The sequence below is a fragment of the Ictalurus punctatus genome, chromosome 1 (assembly GCF_001660625.3).
Source record: "Ictalurus punctatus breed USDA103 chromosome 1, Coco_2.0, whole genome shotgun sequence".
In the NCBI taxonomy this organism is placed as follows: Eukaryota; Metazoa; Chordata; class Actinopteri; order Siluriformes; family Ictaluridae; genus Ictalurus; species Ictalurus punctatus.
Genome location: NC_030416.2, coordinates 21,400,333 through 21,417,576, shown reverse-complemented (window position 1 = coordinate 21,417,576; position 17,244 = coordinate 21,400,333). Strand labels below are relative to the sequence as shown.

The 17,244-nt window shown below is 34.4% G+C and overlaps 1 protein-coding gene across 2 annotated transcripts; it reads left to right on the top strand.

The window, feature by feature from the left end:
* The first annotated feature begins 120 nt into the window (after positions 1–120).
* Positions 121–15,799, top strand: sh3d21 (SH3 domain containing 21). 2 transcript variants are annotated; one of them, XM_017475463.3, is made up of 17 exons: positions 121–322; positions 1,711–1,868; positions 1,962–2,019; positions 2,305–2,417; positions 2,823–2,913; positions 3,365–3,411; positions 3,500–3,542; positions 3,962–4,056; positions 4,476–4,574; positions 4,936–4,981; positions 9,442–9,504; positions 9,831–9,948; positions 11,381–11,540; positions 12,430–12,513; positions 13,269–13,450; positions 13,570–13,633; positions 14,158–15,799. In XM_017475463.3, exons 1-17 carry the CDS (start codon positions 319–321, stop codon positions 14,188–14,190), a joined length of 1,458 nt encoding a protein of 485 aa, XP_017330952.1. In that variant the 5' UTR covers positions 121–318; the 3' UTR covers positions 14,191–15,799. The 2 variants fall into 2 exon arrangements, with proteins under 2 accessions (XP_017330952.1, XP_053538587.1); XM_053682612.1 differs by lacking the exon at positions 121–322 and having other exon boundaries at positions 338–1,868.
* The last annotated feature ends 1,445 nt before the right edge of the window (positions 15,800–17,244 follow it).

Genomic DNA, 17,244 nt, shown 5'->3' with positions numbered 1-17,244 from the left:
GCTTCTTTTAGCTTTATAGGTACTTCATACATTCATTCCAACAGAAACCTGTTACACCTGTTTGTCTCTCTTCGTTAATCTCCCCCCCCCCCTCCCCATGCATATACACAAACAGAATCCGTATTTTAGCTTGTCATGACTAGCTAGGAAGACTGCCTCAGAGTTAATATTTGACTAAAGAAAGGACGACCGAGGCTGCCGTTGGTGTGTTTATGTATCTTGTGCTATTGGTACTAGCAATTTGACATCACACAGAGCTCTGGCAGTTCCAGAGTCTACTGACACTAAACTAGAGGACTAATCAAAACATTTGGTGCAATGGGTAAGTCTCTACATGTTTATGGGTGGAAATGTTTAAAAGCAGGTTCTGCTTTTGTTTGGATAGAGTACAGTTTTTTTTCTATAGTCAGTTCATGGACATTGGGTCAGTAAAGTATGTAAGACAGTTAAGGAACAGAATTTGTGGTCATTTTCAGATTGTTACACAGGTTGTAGATATTAAGATTGATATGAGGCAGATTTTAAGATGGATGGAAGATGAAGAGTTCTACTTTTTTAGTATATGTCAATATTATTAGAACAGAACTGATCAATTATGGGTTATCATATGGAAATAAAAGCATTGATATAATGGAAATGTAATGAAAATGAAACCAATATAATGAAAATCTGTTTCAGTGTTCAGGTAAGTTTGTGTTCAGGTAATTTAGGTAATTACACTTAGTTGGACAATTTTCAATTTTCCTTGTTTGTCAGTTTTGTAAAAATAAATAAATAAATAATAATAATCAAACTATAAATAATAGCCAATGAAATAATAATGTTTACACAGCCTTGGGCATAACATAAACATTTGAAATGAAAGCATTTCTCTATGAAGTACCCACACACAATGATTTCGAGTTTCATAATATTATGGTACCAGGACTCAGGATCTCTTGCTGTTCATATAAACCTATTTAAGTCCTAAATATTCACACTGTCAGAATACCCAAAACCATCTTTAATTAAAAAAGCCCTTCGTTTTGGATTTGTTTGTGAGTAGATTACTTCGAAGAGAAACTTTATTTCTGTCTTGTGGAGGTAGAATACATAAAAGTATGATGAGATTGTTGACTTTGTCCTAACTTCTTCCCGAATTTCACCTCTCCAAGTGACTCTGTAAGAGTGGATATTTCCCTATAATGACTTCAATTATAATTAATTATAATGACAGCAGATAAGACACTTGCTATATTGTTAAGTGTATAGAAAAACTGTCTGTAAAGTCTTTTCAATAAAGACTACAGCTAGTGCAATCAACTCCTGAGTGAAACTCAACCTGGATTTACATGCCACATACCACATACCTTCTGGCCTGTTGAAACACATTGCTGTGCAAGCTAAACCAGCTACTTGTTTGAGACAGACAGTTTTGATTTGGCTGAAGGCATACTAAGATAACATTATTTAATACACCGGTGAACAGGCTACAACTGAAAACAACCTTTAATATATTGACTGAGGGATTAACTAGGCAGCAAAAAAAAAAAAAAAAAAGGAAAGAAAAGAAAAGAAAAAAGAATACATTGTTTTTAACATAGCAGCAATTATGGCCAAGGCATCAGCACTGAACAAGAGACTAAAATGAGCTTTAGCAACATGCAAAGTTAAATTGTACCACCATTGATATACTGATGGTAAAAACTCTATGCCCTATGTCTATGTCAGAGGTGCTGGTTCTATTAGACTTTGAGGGAACAATGGGGGATGAGATAACAGTGCATGCAGGCGATGTGGTGAAGAATGTGACAGTGTCCAGTGAGGAGGGCTGGCTGGAAGGAGAGCTCCGGGGAAAGAGAGGCATCTTCCCTGCTAACTTTGTCAAGGTCTGATCTGTTTTCTTTTGTTTCCTTTAAATTTTAAAGTCACAGATTCTTTTTGAATCATTCCTTACTTACTTTGAATTTCTGCCAATACAGGAGGTGCCTATTTCCTTGAAAGGAGACAGTAAGAGGGAGCCACGAAGCATGAGAAAATGTATGTACTTTTTACAATACCATTTCCTGTATAGCCACAGCAAAATACTTAAGCATGAAGTAGGTCAAAAGTGTATGCCATGACAACATGATAAACAGGTTTCCAACCAAGGTTTCACTTTGACCACATCCTATGACAAAAGCCAAATAAATGTTATTTATAAGTGCATAAACTGTTCTATAAATAAAGTATTAAAATTTGAGACATTTGAGTTTTCTATTTGCTTGACAGAATGCTAGGAATTCTCAAGCATGTTATAACTTCTCTGGTCATTTATCATTCCAGCAAAGATGATGAAGGAGCAGTGCAGGAAATGTGAAGTGACTTATTCCTACACACCACTGCACCAAGATGAACTCGAGCTAGTTATTGGCGAGACTATAGAGATAATCAGAGAGGTAGTGTGCAACATGCTTCTCACATAGATCATATTTACGAATGTAAACCAGTCTATCACAGGGCACCAGGCATGCACACACACACACACACACACACACACATACACACACACAACTAGCACCAATGTACCATACAACTACTACTACCACTAACACCTAACACTGTTTTTGTATGGTGGGAGGAAACCGGGGAACCCAAAGGAAACCCACTGGGAGAGCATGTGACTCTACAGAGTAACAGTAGTGCCAATATTACCCACTGTAGCACTGTATACATGTGTAGATGTTGAGATTTGCTGGTATAGTTGAGTAATATTAAATAAAAATTAAGTAATGAGTAATATTACATGAAGATATTCATGTTTTTTAATGGCTTTCCTGACTTGCTTGTGAATCTGTTCACAGATTGAAGATGGATGGTGGATGGGGAAAAAAGGTGGAAAAATAGGAGTGTTTCCATCAAACTTTGTTAAAGAAATTTTTGTCTGTCCAAAAGGTATGGTTATAGCTTTTGACATTATATGCAGTATGTCATAATGTGTTGTATATTTCAATCAAATTAATAAAGAAATGTAAGAAGCTGCAGGGTGCATGATGGCTTAGTGGTTAGCATGTTCGCCTCTGACCTCCAGGGTTGGTGGTTTGATTCCCGCCACTACCCTGTGTGTGCAAAGTTTGCATGTTCTCCCTGTGCTGTGGGGGTTTCCTAAGGGTACTCCGGTTTCCTCCCCCAGCAGACTGATTGGCATGTCCAAAGTGTCCGTAGTGCGTGATTGTGCCCTGCAATGGATTGGCACCCCATTCAGGGTCTCCCCCACCTTGTGCCCAATGCTCCCTGGGATAGGCTCCAGGTTCCCCCAGTAGGATAAGCGGTATAGAAAATAGATGGATGGCATATAAGAAGTTGCTACAGTATGTCTCCCTAAAGCATTTTTTATGATATGCAGATGTGAGAAGCAGAGCTAAACTCTCTGAGGCCATATTCATTAAAGAGGTACAGCACAGCACAGCACATTGTAGCATTGTCCAGAAGAAGCTGTGGCACTGAAACAAACTTAATTGATCAGTCTGTTTCTTTACAGGGAGGACAACAGCAGAGAGCAAGTATACGTAAAAAGACAAACAGTAAGTTGATCAGGTACATACACAAAATGCTAGTGAATTTTTAAGATTTTATATAACTCTGTTGGGCCTGTTCTGATGACTTAATGTAATTTAAAATGTAGCTGTATTGTAAAATGAGCTTAGGTGTATTCTGACAACTGTTGGGTGGTGCCTCCTGGGATTTCCCCAAATTACTGCATACCATTGGGGTGTTAATTTGAACCATCACACCATAAAATTTAGAATTCACTTGTTATGAACCAGTGCTTATGCATGATGTTGAATCTCTACCTGTTCCAAATGCATGTGCTTATGTCTGCCACCATTCGCCTTGCTTGTGATGACTAACATGCCATACATTTACAGCAACTGGTTTGGAGTACCATCACAATGTTGACCAGCTTGAAACACTAGACATTCCTGTTTTTGTTGTCTGACAGTAAAAGAATGTTGCCAAGTCATGTTCGACTACACAGCCATTGCTGAGGATGAACTAGATCTAAAGAAGGGAGACATTGTCACCATCATCAACAAGGTCTGACATCAGAGATAGATTTAATTGATTGCATTACTGTCTTGGCCTGTGTGTCAGATGTTCAATTGTCACACTGCTGCCTGCCTCACTTCCTTGTTCCTATGAGTGGAAGGAACCATTGACTGGTAGTAATAATAAAAATTATATATATATATATATATATATATATATATATATATATATATATATATATATATATATATATATATATATATATATATAGACATTTCATGTTGTGCTAGTTCAACTTATGTAATAGATTACCAAAGCAGTCAACCTTAATTTACATTCTTTTATTACCCAATGTACTCCATCAGTATTGAAAATATAATATTTCTTCATTCATTCGTGCTTCCTTATTTCCAGAGAAAGTGTGTGTGTCTGAGTTTTACTTTTTGCTCTTTTCTTCTATGCTGAAGGTCAGCGATGATGAGGGATGGTGGGAAGGTGAACTGAATGGCCGAAGGGGCTTCTTCCCTGACAACTTCGTCATGATAATCCCAGTGGAAGCTCTCCAAGTGAGTGGGTGGAGAAGTTCTCAGGCTAGCCCTGTGTCCAAGAATGGCAGTGTATCAACATTGTTTATAGGTTTTTACCAAAGTTTGTAGATTAGTTCAGTGTGTAGATTAATTCATTTATACATTACATTTTAATGCAAGTAAAAGATAGCATGCCACTTGTTTGTGTTCCCACAGTTAACTTTACTGTGGACTTTCTGTGATTGCATTTTTTCCTGTTATTTTAAACTTGTTTAATGGGAATGAATCAGAGACATCTGTTATAAGGAAAGCGGAAGTCAGTAACAAAATTTTTCCACTATGGAAAGAGCATTAAACCAAAATAGTCTCTAAATCCATTTTGTTGTATTTCCCTTGTCAGGAAAAAAGCCAACCACCACTGAGACGTGGCACAGAAAAGCATCCAGGTAAGACAATTGCCACACTTCTAATAGCAGATCTGGGAGTTTTTTTTTCTGGAATTATATGTTTTCATGTAGAAGTGATCTTAATGTTGAAGACTGAGTCATGTTGAGTTGTGTGTCAAGAAACAAATTTACTTCGCATAGGGTTTGATGACATCTTATGGCATATAGAGTATATCTTTAATTGTCTAAGACATGTTTACAGTGAGGCAAAACTATTGTAATTAACATGCTTAGAACAGATGCCAGTGTCCTTTAGAAATGTCTTTGTATGTGGTTAGTGCTTTATTCAGTACTCAGTCTGTGAAAATTTCAATCAGTGTTAATTTATCATGTTATATTATACAATATTAAGTAATATAATATACAGAAAACACATACTGTGTATCTTAGTATGATATAACTGCAAAATCAGTTGTTACATAAAATTAGGACAATCTAAAATATACAGAAGTACATAAACATGAACTCAAATATGATCATCCCTCACAATCACTCACTCATTTGTTGCTGAGTTGTGGAGCCAGTAACCATTTAAGCTTTATTTATGGGACCTCCAGTTTATACTGTAAATATAGGCTCAGTCAAACAATTTTTTTTTAATTAAAATTTTGAAAATTATTAATTACCATGCCATTTATGAATCAACAATAGGCTTATCTGTTTCTGAATCTTGAACACAATGTTAAGTATGCTCTGTAATCACAGTATTGGAGCACATATGTATTTTATATATATTTATATATATATATATATATATATATATATATATATATATATATATATATATATATATATATATATATATATATATATATATATATATAGATGCCTATTTGTGTACTCTAATGCTATTTGCAACAACACCTTCAACATAAATATCAGTTCTGGAACCTTTAAGACACAATTCAATATTTAGTGTAACCTAATATTTCTTAAGACACCTGACAAACTGGTTTAAACTCTCAGTTTGTCGAAAAAAGGATGTGAAATGCTCAGTGATAGCTGACACAACATGTACAGGAAGTGGGTTTTGTTTAACGTCGATAAGCTTACTAAAATTGCTAAGAACACCTGTGATTCTGAAGTTGTTTTTCTATTCATTACATTTGAAAAAGCAGGACTTCAAAAAGCTCATGCATTATAAACAATATGTCTACATTAACCTATATTTCAAATCCTCAAAATATTCCCTATTATTATTATTTCTGGAACATGCAGCTGTAAACAAACCAGCATTTCCTGCATTCTAAAAAAATCTGAACATCTTTTCTGAAGTAGCTCACAGAGAATCGCTTCACTTGACAGGAAGTTGTAAGCTTGTCTTAGGTCATATTATCTGAGTATAGGGGAGAAGAAGGAAGCATTTACAGGCATCTCTATGTTTAGAAGGTCAGGACAGATGCTGGAACCAAGACTTTGATTTCTTTTAGAGGGTATGTACAGACTGACTTACTGTATAGTATTTCTCTAATTTTATTTCAGTGCCTAGCTCTTACTGTTTTAATATAACTTGGTTAAGACTTCACAACACACAGAAGTGGATGGGATTGTGCACTGCACTTCTAAATGGTATTAAAGCTTTGATATTGTATGGATAAGTCTAACTAACTAGCCTTAAGTAGAAAACTGATGGTGTAAAGTACTTCCATGATATTATAAAATTATTTTCTGCATTTAACCTGAATGTATAGCTGAGTTAAGGACAGACCTTCAGTAAATTGACTTAACTTTTGCCTAGTAAACTCATTATATATATATATATATATATATATATATATATATATATATATATATATATATATATATATATATAATATTTAGATCTTCAAATGAAATACAAAATAAAAGACGTAGGCAAACATAGGTAAACTGAGTAAACACACAATACAGTTTTTATTTATTTATTTATTTTTTGAAGCAAAACAAAGTTATCCTAGACCTATCACCCATGTGAAAAAGTAACTGCCCCTTTAAACTTAAAATCTGGTTGTGCCACACCTAGCAACAATAACTGCGACCAAACACTTCCGATAACTGGAGATCAGTCTTTCACAGTACTGTGGTGGAATTTTGGCCCACTCTTATTTGCAGAACTGCTTTAGTTCAGCCACACTGGAGGGTTTTTGAGCATGAACTGCCTGTTTGAGGATAAAGGTTATGTTTTGACAAAATTCAAATGAGCCTTAATGTTCTTCTGTGTTAGCAGTGGTTTTCACCTCACCACTCTTCTCAGTGTCTTTCTGATAGAGGAGTCATGAACAGTGACCTTTATTGATGCAAGAGAGGCCTGGAGTTCCTTTGATGTTGTCCTTGGCTCTTTTGTGACCTCCTGGATAAGTCGGTGCTGTGTGCTTTGAAGGAATTTTGGAAGGATGGCCACTTCTGTAAAGGTTCACTACTGTGCTGAGTTTTTCCATTTGGAGATAATGGCCCTCACTGTGGTTCTTTGGAGTCCCAGAGCCTTTGAAATAGCTTTGTAACCCTTCTCATACTTATGTATTTCGATCACCTTATTCCTCATAATTTCTGGAATTTCTTTCGATTTTGTAATAGTGTGTTACTGGGTAAGACCTTTTAACCAGTGCCATGCTGTTGAAAAAGTTCTATTCAAGTGTTGATTTGATTGAACAGCGTTTGCAGTAATCAGGCCTGGTTGTGTCTGGTCCAGCTCAACAACATTATGAATTCAGTTTCATAGATTTGGGGAATTAGTAATTACAGGGGCAAATACATTTTCACACAGGCCCATTTGGTATTGGATAACTTTTTTGCTTCAATAAATAACATTATCATTTAAAAATTGTATTTTGTGTTTACTCAGGTTGCCTTTGTTTTATATTAGTTTTATATTAGTTTTATTTAGATTTCTGATTTATTTCTGAAACAATTTAGCAAAAAGTTTTTTAGTACAAACTTTGTTACAGATTTTTTAGTTTATGAATTCTACATTTTTCATTACAAAAAAACAAACAAACAAACATTTAGATTCCCGAACATTAGTTTTCTAGCACTAAATTAAATGTTATAGAAAAATGTTTGTCATTAAAGAAAGCAGCATATTATGTAAGAGACCACTTTTCAGACAAAAACACAATGAAGGCTGCTGGGTTTTGCTGAAAAAATAAGAAGCAAGTGTGACAGTCAAAGTCTACAGAAGATCTGTGGCTGGTTCTGCAAGATGTTCAATAAAACTTACCAGCTATTTTTTTTTAAAAATAAAACTGCACTGGAGACTAATATTTTAATTTAAATTGAATTTTTCAAGACAAATAATTGAAGGCATCTTTGCTGTACAGCATTTCTTTGCATGTGCAGACACTTTTGCACACACACACACACATATATATATATATATATATATATATATATATATATATATATATATATATATATATATATATATATATATATATATATATATATATATATACATACATAAATATGACCTAAAACATCAACAGATTTTCACACAAGTCCTAAATGTAGACAATGAGAACCCACTTAAACAAATGAAACAATCATAATATACATGGTCATTTTGAGGAAATTATTGAGGAAAATTATCCAATATTACATAATATTTTTGTCTCATTTGTTTAATTGGGTTTTCTTGGTCTACTTTTAGGACTTGTGTGAAACTCTGATGATGTTTTAGGTCATATTTATGCAGATCACAAATAATTATGAGCACAGTCACAAAGTTTTATGAATGTGGCAAGTGTCATATTGTTTTCTTAAGTAATTTCACCTTTCTGCTCTTTGTTTGCAGAAAGGGTACCAACATTTTTTCTATAGGATTTGAAGAAAATCCTGAATACAATTGAACAGAGAATGTTAAATTATCCATTAGCTCGACACAGGCTATCATTAAATCACTACAAATTATTTCACAGTTCGTCATTTCCCAGGTTGTTTATTTAAAACAAACTCAAGCATTTAAACTCCGAGGACCTGTGAATAGGACCCCCAGTGGCCCCACTTTGGGAACATTTATTACCCTTGGAACTATAGACATTTCCTATCAGTGTTATTGTAGTTACTGATTAATTAATAGCAGTTATGCTAATAATCTTGAAAATGAATAATGGAATCATAAGATGGAACTTTAAATGGTTAAGGTAAATTTAACCATACACAGGAAACAGTGGGCCTCTTCCTCATTAAGGCACTCTGATATTCCCATGGTATTTGGAGACCTCTTGTCATTTTCAGAATGCTCTAAAACAGCGGTTCTTAACCTTTTTGTGAGCACAGCCCACTTTTAAGAATGACAGTGTTTTGTGTCCCCCAGTTTAAGAACCAATGCTCTAAGATTTTTTTTTTATTATTTTTTTTTTTATTTATTTTTTTTTTTCAGTTTAACACTGTTTGAAAATATGTTAAACAATCTATGGGACTGATGCTTAATCGTGCTATCATGCAACCCTTTTCACACTAACATCTCTCTTTTGGTATAACAGTAAACCAAGCTTCTGGAATGGATAAAAGCAGCACTGAAGTCCACACAAAGACAGAAACCAAAGGTAAGAGAACTTGGCTTGGAAGAAATTTATGCTTGTTTTGATAATTCTATTTAAAGCAAACAGACTATAAAGTTTAAACATGCCATGTCTACTCATTTATTGCCCATAAAACCTTGAGATAATTGTCTCCAAATGGATGTATTAATTTTCACTTATTATGATACACATGCAATGCAGATAAATAGATAAATCTGTCAGTGCACATCTTCAGCATAAGTAAGCAAAAGGGACAGAAATGTAATAGCCGTGAGATTGTCTTTTGCTATAAGACCTTTTGCTTTAATTTCGCTTAGAAAAGCAATCACATAATTTATTTCTGTGTGCAGATGAGAAGTCGGAAGCCAGAGATCTCAGAAGTGATGTTCCTGGTAAAATAAAGCTGCCTAGTTTGTTCAAAGTCCCACCGCCTCCAGTTAAAGATAAACCACAGAAGGTTACATCCAAGTAAGTCAACAAAACTAAATTTCCTCTTTGCAGTAGAAACTACATTTGTCCTTTTGGAAATTATATATTTAGAAACTGGTAAATATGTCAGCCCTACAAGATTTATAGATATAATTTAGCTTCCTTGACTTGCATTGTATTAAAGGTGATATATCAGTGGATACGGGCTAAATGCCAGGCCCACAGAAGAGCCAAATGGAGTTAAATAGACACTAAACGAATCTGAAAATAAACAAGTATAAGCAGCTTGTTTCCTGTTCTGGATATGTGTTCATATATAACGATTGTCTGTGAGCTCATGTATGTGGTAGAGGGTAGATAGTGCTTTTTTACGAGTGTGTTATGCCTTGTGACGCAGCATGTGCACTAATTTGAAAAGACGTGGTTGGCTGGCTTCAAGTGTCCTGGAGCAAGCAGAGGTTAGCCTTCATCCTCCCCAGTTGGTAGTTTTCAAATGAAATGAGGCTGGTGGGTGGAAATAGTGACCAAGGTTACCAAGGTTGGGGACAAAATGGGGGGGAAATGTAATCCAAACATAATGTTAAACAATGTGATTTAAAACAATTCATTTATAAAACATGTGTTATGGATGAAGCAACCACCAAACTATTTTGCCGCATGTAAAATGGATCATGCATACAATTTTCAGAATAGTCCAATGTCTCTGTTGTTGAACAGATATTGAGTAATAAAAATAGAATGGAATACAATACAATTACAAAGAACCCACAAAGCACAAAGTCCTTTCTCTTAAAGATTCTTCAGTGGCAGGAAACTTAACAATTGTAACAAAGTGCTGAAACTTGAGACTCCCTCCATAAATGTTAAATGAACATATACTTGCAGAAAGCTTCCTAATATCAATGAGCAAAATTTTTCTTTGTTAAATAACATTTGTTTTTATCTATTTATAATTAGCATTAGATTGTGTAGCTTATCTGCCACACAAGTCCCTGTGAATGAGTTGTTAATATAGAAACAATAGTACATCGGTATGAGTGCATTAATATAAATCTGTGATTTTACACCCAGAACTATGGTCAGAGCTGCTGTTACAGAAATGTAATCAACTGCTTCTGATCAATAATCTAGAATTCAACAACACTGCAGTATATGAATATTAAAAAGGAAACAACTTAAAATGGAGTGTTGTGGAAGGAGTTGGTGTTCAGAATTGGTAGCTCTGGGTTGGTTGAGCATGACATTTACCTCATCACTGCAGGTCAGCACAAAAAGATTAATGGCACAGGCCGAAACCACACGTTTCGTCATGCGAAGAAAAGTCCTCTGGTGTTCTGGTGTGTCTAGTTTTACCACTTTCTGTACACCTACAACATTACTAACATACGTTATGTAGGTGGGTCATAGCATGTGGGCAACTTTCAATTCCACAGTTTTTTTTTTTAGACAAAGATACACTTTCTTTTTTTAGGCCAAGTGATGACCAGCCTCCTGCCTCACCAAAACCCACAGATAGTAAGCCTAAAGATTCAGACCAGTTTGATGGTGTCGATGTGTCTTCTGCTAAACTCAACCATCCCACAGCCAACAGGGCCAAACCTCCACAGAGGAGACCACCAACACACACACCTGTAAGTGTTTCCTGTACACATTAAAAACTGTCATTTGCTGTCACTTACTAAAATAATTATTCCTATTCCAGGGCCTCCTTTTCAATAACTAATGATATTTTTTCCCTGGATTAATCAGGTGTGTTAGGGTCAATTAAACAGATCAGTTCAGCACGATTTGTTCTCAGGAGAATGCCAGTGTTACTTGTGAAAATGTGAAAATGTTTGCGCACAGAGGACATGGATAACTGTTAGGATTTATGTGAAATTGTCATTGTAACCAGCAGATGAACTAGTTAGATTTTGAAATTGATCCAGACAAGTTCTACTTGTTTTTAGATTATTATTAAATTAGATTATTAGGTTATTATTAAGTGTAAAATTGTGAATAAAAAATCATTTTCTTTCAATAATAAAACAATTCAATGATGTTACATTATAGTATGCATTTTGTATTCCCAATATAAAATGAGATACACTGACATTTCAAAACATAAATCATATTTTGTGCAGTGGAAGTAAAGATGCCTTTCATTATAAAAGCTGAAAACTCCTTTGAAAGGATGGTTAAGTTTTACAAATATAAGTGAAGTTACACTTGTGGGTACAAGAAGTCCACAGGTCTTATAATTTCCATGTGAGATATTATCTTAAAACACATGGTATCATGTAGTTGGTAAGTCTGATTTAACCACCAATTGCTTAGTGTTGGGTGGATGTTAGGTAGATTTTAGGTTTGCACACTACTATAGAAGACTCTTTAAATACAGGGAGTATAGCAGTATTGAGAATATGACAATGGTTCCAAATGGTCAAAATATTTTGCTAATGGACAGCACTTTATCATAGACCTACAACTGCAAATGTAAATCTGTTGGAAATGTGACTACTCCCTTATTTTTCTCCAAAGCCATCTGGTGACACCAACCAAAATGAGGCATCAGCATCAACAGAAACAGATGGAGCTGATAAAAAGCATACAGTTCCTCCCAAGGTTTGGAATCAGAATTTTCATCCACAACAGAAAATCTATTACCTGCAGCCAATGATTATAACTATATGCATAAAATATGATAATCTAGCAACAAAAAGCATATTATGGTCAGTTAGGCTGTATTTTTCCCAGTATTTTGAGAACATTTTCAGCTGAAAAACAAAACATTTTCCATTTACCTTGATAGAACACTGCATTAGTACATGTTACAAGCTCTGTAAGCACAGGCAAAACGTTACTAGTGTGAAATGGGGGCAGATTTTAAACAGCTCCTTTGGATATGTTGGATATGTTCCAGCAAACTTGGATGTTTGGATACTTGGAACTCTTATGCAAAATGCATAATGGTTGGCAGGTCTGATACTGTCTTTTAAAAAATAAATTTTGTTCTTTTCCATCTTACCCCTCACTTGTACCCCCCTGCAATTCCATCCCCCAGTTTAAATGCCTCTGCCATACAGCATGCCAGTGTAGTTTTAGCTATGACAGTGCATCTGCTTATATCAAATCCCTTAAAAGCTGGGCAAGTATTAATTTATTTAGTTAGGATAATTAAACATAATAATAGAAATACTGATTTCTCTATTTTTCTGATTTTTGGTATGAATTTAGCATATATTACTATACATGTTATCTTGTCAATGTCATTATCTATGCCAGATATTACATTTCAGATTTATTTATCATGTAATGATATGATTGCACTTTTATATTTTAGCCCTAATTATAATTAAGAAAAAAAAAATGTCTTGCAGGACACAGGAAATAATTTACCATTGAACAGCAAGACCTCTGCTATTTTAGCACCTCAGAATCCCACTGTGTCTAAAACTGAGATAGAGACAAAACCAACAGTGGAGAAGCCAACACTGGATCAGGTTCTTGCTGAGCTGAAAGAACTGCGCATGGAAATGGAGCTGTTCAAAACCCGGCACGAGTGAGTATCTCCTACACACTAGCAAAAGTAGCCATCGGATTTTAGTATTCTAATACCAAACTGCAGTATATAGGTCATGTGTAATAATCATGATATAAAACATGTGATTCTTAAAACAGTACAGACATGAAAGAGCTTAAAGACGAGCTAAATGAGGAAAGGAGTAAACGAATGAAATTACAGGTAAGTGGAGTACTGGATTCATGTAAAAATATTTAGATCAAAATATCATTCTGTTATTACAATATTTAGAAAACATTCTTACCAACCTCTAGGTCACATTTATGCTCACTTAGCTATGCGACTGTTCACCTTTAACAGGGCAATAAGACTTTTTTAACATTATGAATGGAAACAGCTTATCAGGAGTTATGATATTTTATAACAATTCCAACTCAAAACACCATTATCTTCAACCTTTACATTTGTGTCAAGATTAATGTATTCCTAAAGCCTAAATAGCATTCATATCAAAACATTATATTGAATATTTTATCTAAAGTTCATATTTGCTGTTTAATTATACACAGTTTATATATCTATTTAATCTAGATTAAAGAAACCCTTAAAAGTTCTTAGTGGACTCTTGTAGAAAGCTATATCCATTTACTATCCATCATCCATTGGGAAACCCTTTTCTTCTCTATGTGTCTGCAATAAGTCCAGCTATTATATTGTCCAGCTATTAAAATGATCACTGTTTGCAGGATGAAGTACAAGTGCTGAGGAGGGAGAAGTAACTACAACTCAGCAAAGATTTGGACTTGAGATTGTGTTTTTAATGTGCCGTGCTGCTCTCAGTGGAATGCTGAATCAGGATACCGTGACACACAGTATGAGTGAAGAGACAAAACAGACTGACCTGGAGACCCACACATGAGACCTCACAGCAGTTATTGATTCAATCATTCTTTTATATATATATTGTATTTACAAGAGGGAGAACCTAAGTGCGCATGTATTCTAATGGGTCTCTGAATAGCAATTATTGGTTATAGGAAAAGATAAATGTCTCTATTTTCATAGAACATTTCTATGACACCAAGAACCTTTTTTGTGTGCATTGAGTCCTCATACTATGTGTTCCAAAGATCATAATGTTCTAGTTTAATATCTGATGTCTAAGCCCATATTTTAAATGGTATTTTATCAATTATCTTTAAATCTCATCACAGCTATTAATAACTTTGCCATTTTTCCAGGCACACATATCATTATCGTCTTTGTTTAGTACATTAGTTAACATGAACTAATTGTGTACTGTACTTCAGCATTAATATACCATAAATAACATTAACCAAGTAACTAACACCTGTATTGATTTTTAAAAAATAAACCAAATACTCAAAATTATCTATCCGTTAACCAATGTTCATACCATTAGTGAGTAAAATTAAGCCCATAATGACTAAATGAAACAACACCTTAATGAACATGTGTGAGGTTGTTAAGTGAGACTGAAAAGCAAGTTCTAATACTTACACCTGTAAGCCTCAGTTAATATTTTTTATAACTTGATTTTTTATTTTTTTTTAATTACTTTTGGTATATTAATGCTGAAGTTTATAGTTTGTTAATGTTAACTAATGCATTAAATTATGTCAGTTAAGCGAACGTTGATGTATAGTATCACCATTTTTTTTTTCTAGTCCTATGTTTTCCAAGGTGGTAGATGGCTCATTAGTGTATTTTACTTAAATAAAACAAAACAAAAAAATGTATATGTAATGATGTGGTACAGAATGATGAGAATAATTTAAAAGTACTTTAAAATTGCTAAGATGTACTTGGTTGAAAAAGCTCCTAAAGCTCAAAGGTTATTGTACATGCTGTCCGAACCAGTGTTATATTTTCCCCCATTTCTTACCTTGCCTCACTTTGAACTGAGTTATCTTAAAGCTGTGTCTATTTAATTGTGTACACCACAAGGACCACAAAGCTTTTTTATGTTAAGGATTATGCTGTGTGTTATTACAGAACTGCAATGTTTCTCAGGATTTGTACACTAGAGCTTCACTATGATTTGTGAATTTAAGGTGATGGAATAAAAGTGGATGCATTACAAATAACTAATGTGACATAGAATCACCCATGTAATATATTTTATTATTTATACAAAACATTTCTGGGTACTTGGCATGGTGGCACAGCGAGTACTATTGCTGCCTCACGGTGACAGGGTTGCTGGTTTGATCATGAGTTTGGGTTGCTGACTGTGTGGAGGTTTTTTGTTTTGTTTTGTTTTGTTTTTAAAAGCTGCTAATAGCTGCATGTGAATAAATAAAGAAAAGTTTTGTAAAATAGCATGCCATCATTGGGCTTGCTTATAAATAAAAAAGTGGAAAGTGACATTTTAGTAGCATTTATGTTTTTTATAGATCTCTGTGGCAAAGGGACTGACTGCTTTACTGATGTCCTTCTGTTCAGCCTTCATTGTGATTGCTGTGGTTAAACTTGTGCTTGCATACTGTACATATTCAGCCCCACTGGTGTGAAACCCATAGATTAATCCTCTGCCCTCCTGTCCTTCTTACTCTTTCACTGATTTTCCGTGGACAGTCTCCTTTAGCCAAAGTGATGCTTGTACCGTATTCTGTCCATTTTTTAAATTATAGATTCAATGGTGATCTGCAGAATGTTTTATATATATATATATATATATATATATATATAAATATATTAGATATTACAGATTAAGAAAAATACAGAATAAGAAGAAATATTATGTTTCATTACCTATTAATTTACTATAAATTATATGCGAGTAACTTATAGGACAGTGTCATGTGCTGTTGAATTGTTTATGCAGTGCACAGTGAGATATCACCTTTATTGCCTATTACAATATAACACACGCATAAAACAAAAACCCTTCACTAATGGTTCATAAATATTCAGTGTCCCTGCTTGCAATTAACTAGTCTAATAAAAAAATAGTCAAATTACTCTGATTTATTGACACACTTCCTAAGTGGCTTGTTGATTTATCAACGTTAAATATTGCGGATAAGTCTCTGAGTTTATAAAGATTGTATTACATATACATTACACATTGAATATATCCATCTTTTCTAAGTGACTTACCTTCTTTTTATGGTAGGCACATATGCCATGTAACAAATGTTATTTGGGTAGCTGGTACTGCAAACTTTTATTCAGTTGTAATACTTCTTGTTCACATCAAGAGGGTGACATTTATCAGTTATTTTGTGTAGTATTATTTTGTGACTTAGGCCTTGTTCAGATCTGAGCATCTGAGACAGATAGACATTCACACCTGGTATTTTCATATATCTCAAATGTGTCTTTTGTGACCAATTGTGATAACATTTCCTGACTAAAAGGGTTCACAGATTTGCCAAAAGCAACTCATTATCATTTCAAAACCACCACCAAATACCAAAGTCCCATCCCCATCTTACCCTTCCAAACCTTTTACAAAACATCACTGAACTGTATCAGCTGTATCATGCAGCTCCTGTTCAACTCTGTTCAGACATCACTGTCTGAGACAGATAACACCATATATTCCAGCTCTGAATGGAGTTTGGTGCTTTGCCACACAATTACGACATAATTTGAACCCTGCACTTCAGTCTAGCCGGACATTACAATTCAAGTTCATGATCCTCAGAAGGGATTATTAAATGATTATTATTAAATAAGACATAACTGCATCTTGTTCTTAGCAAGAAACATGCGGTTATGTTTTATTCCTAAGATAAATTAAAATCCACAATATTAAATGGTTCAACTTGAGCATGATGAACACAATAATAATTTCTGTACTTTAA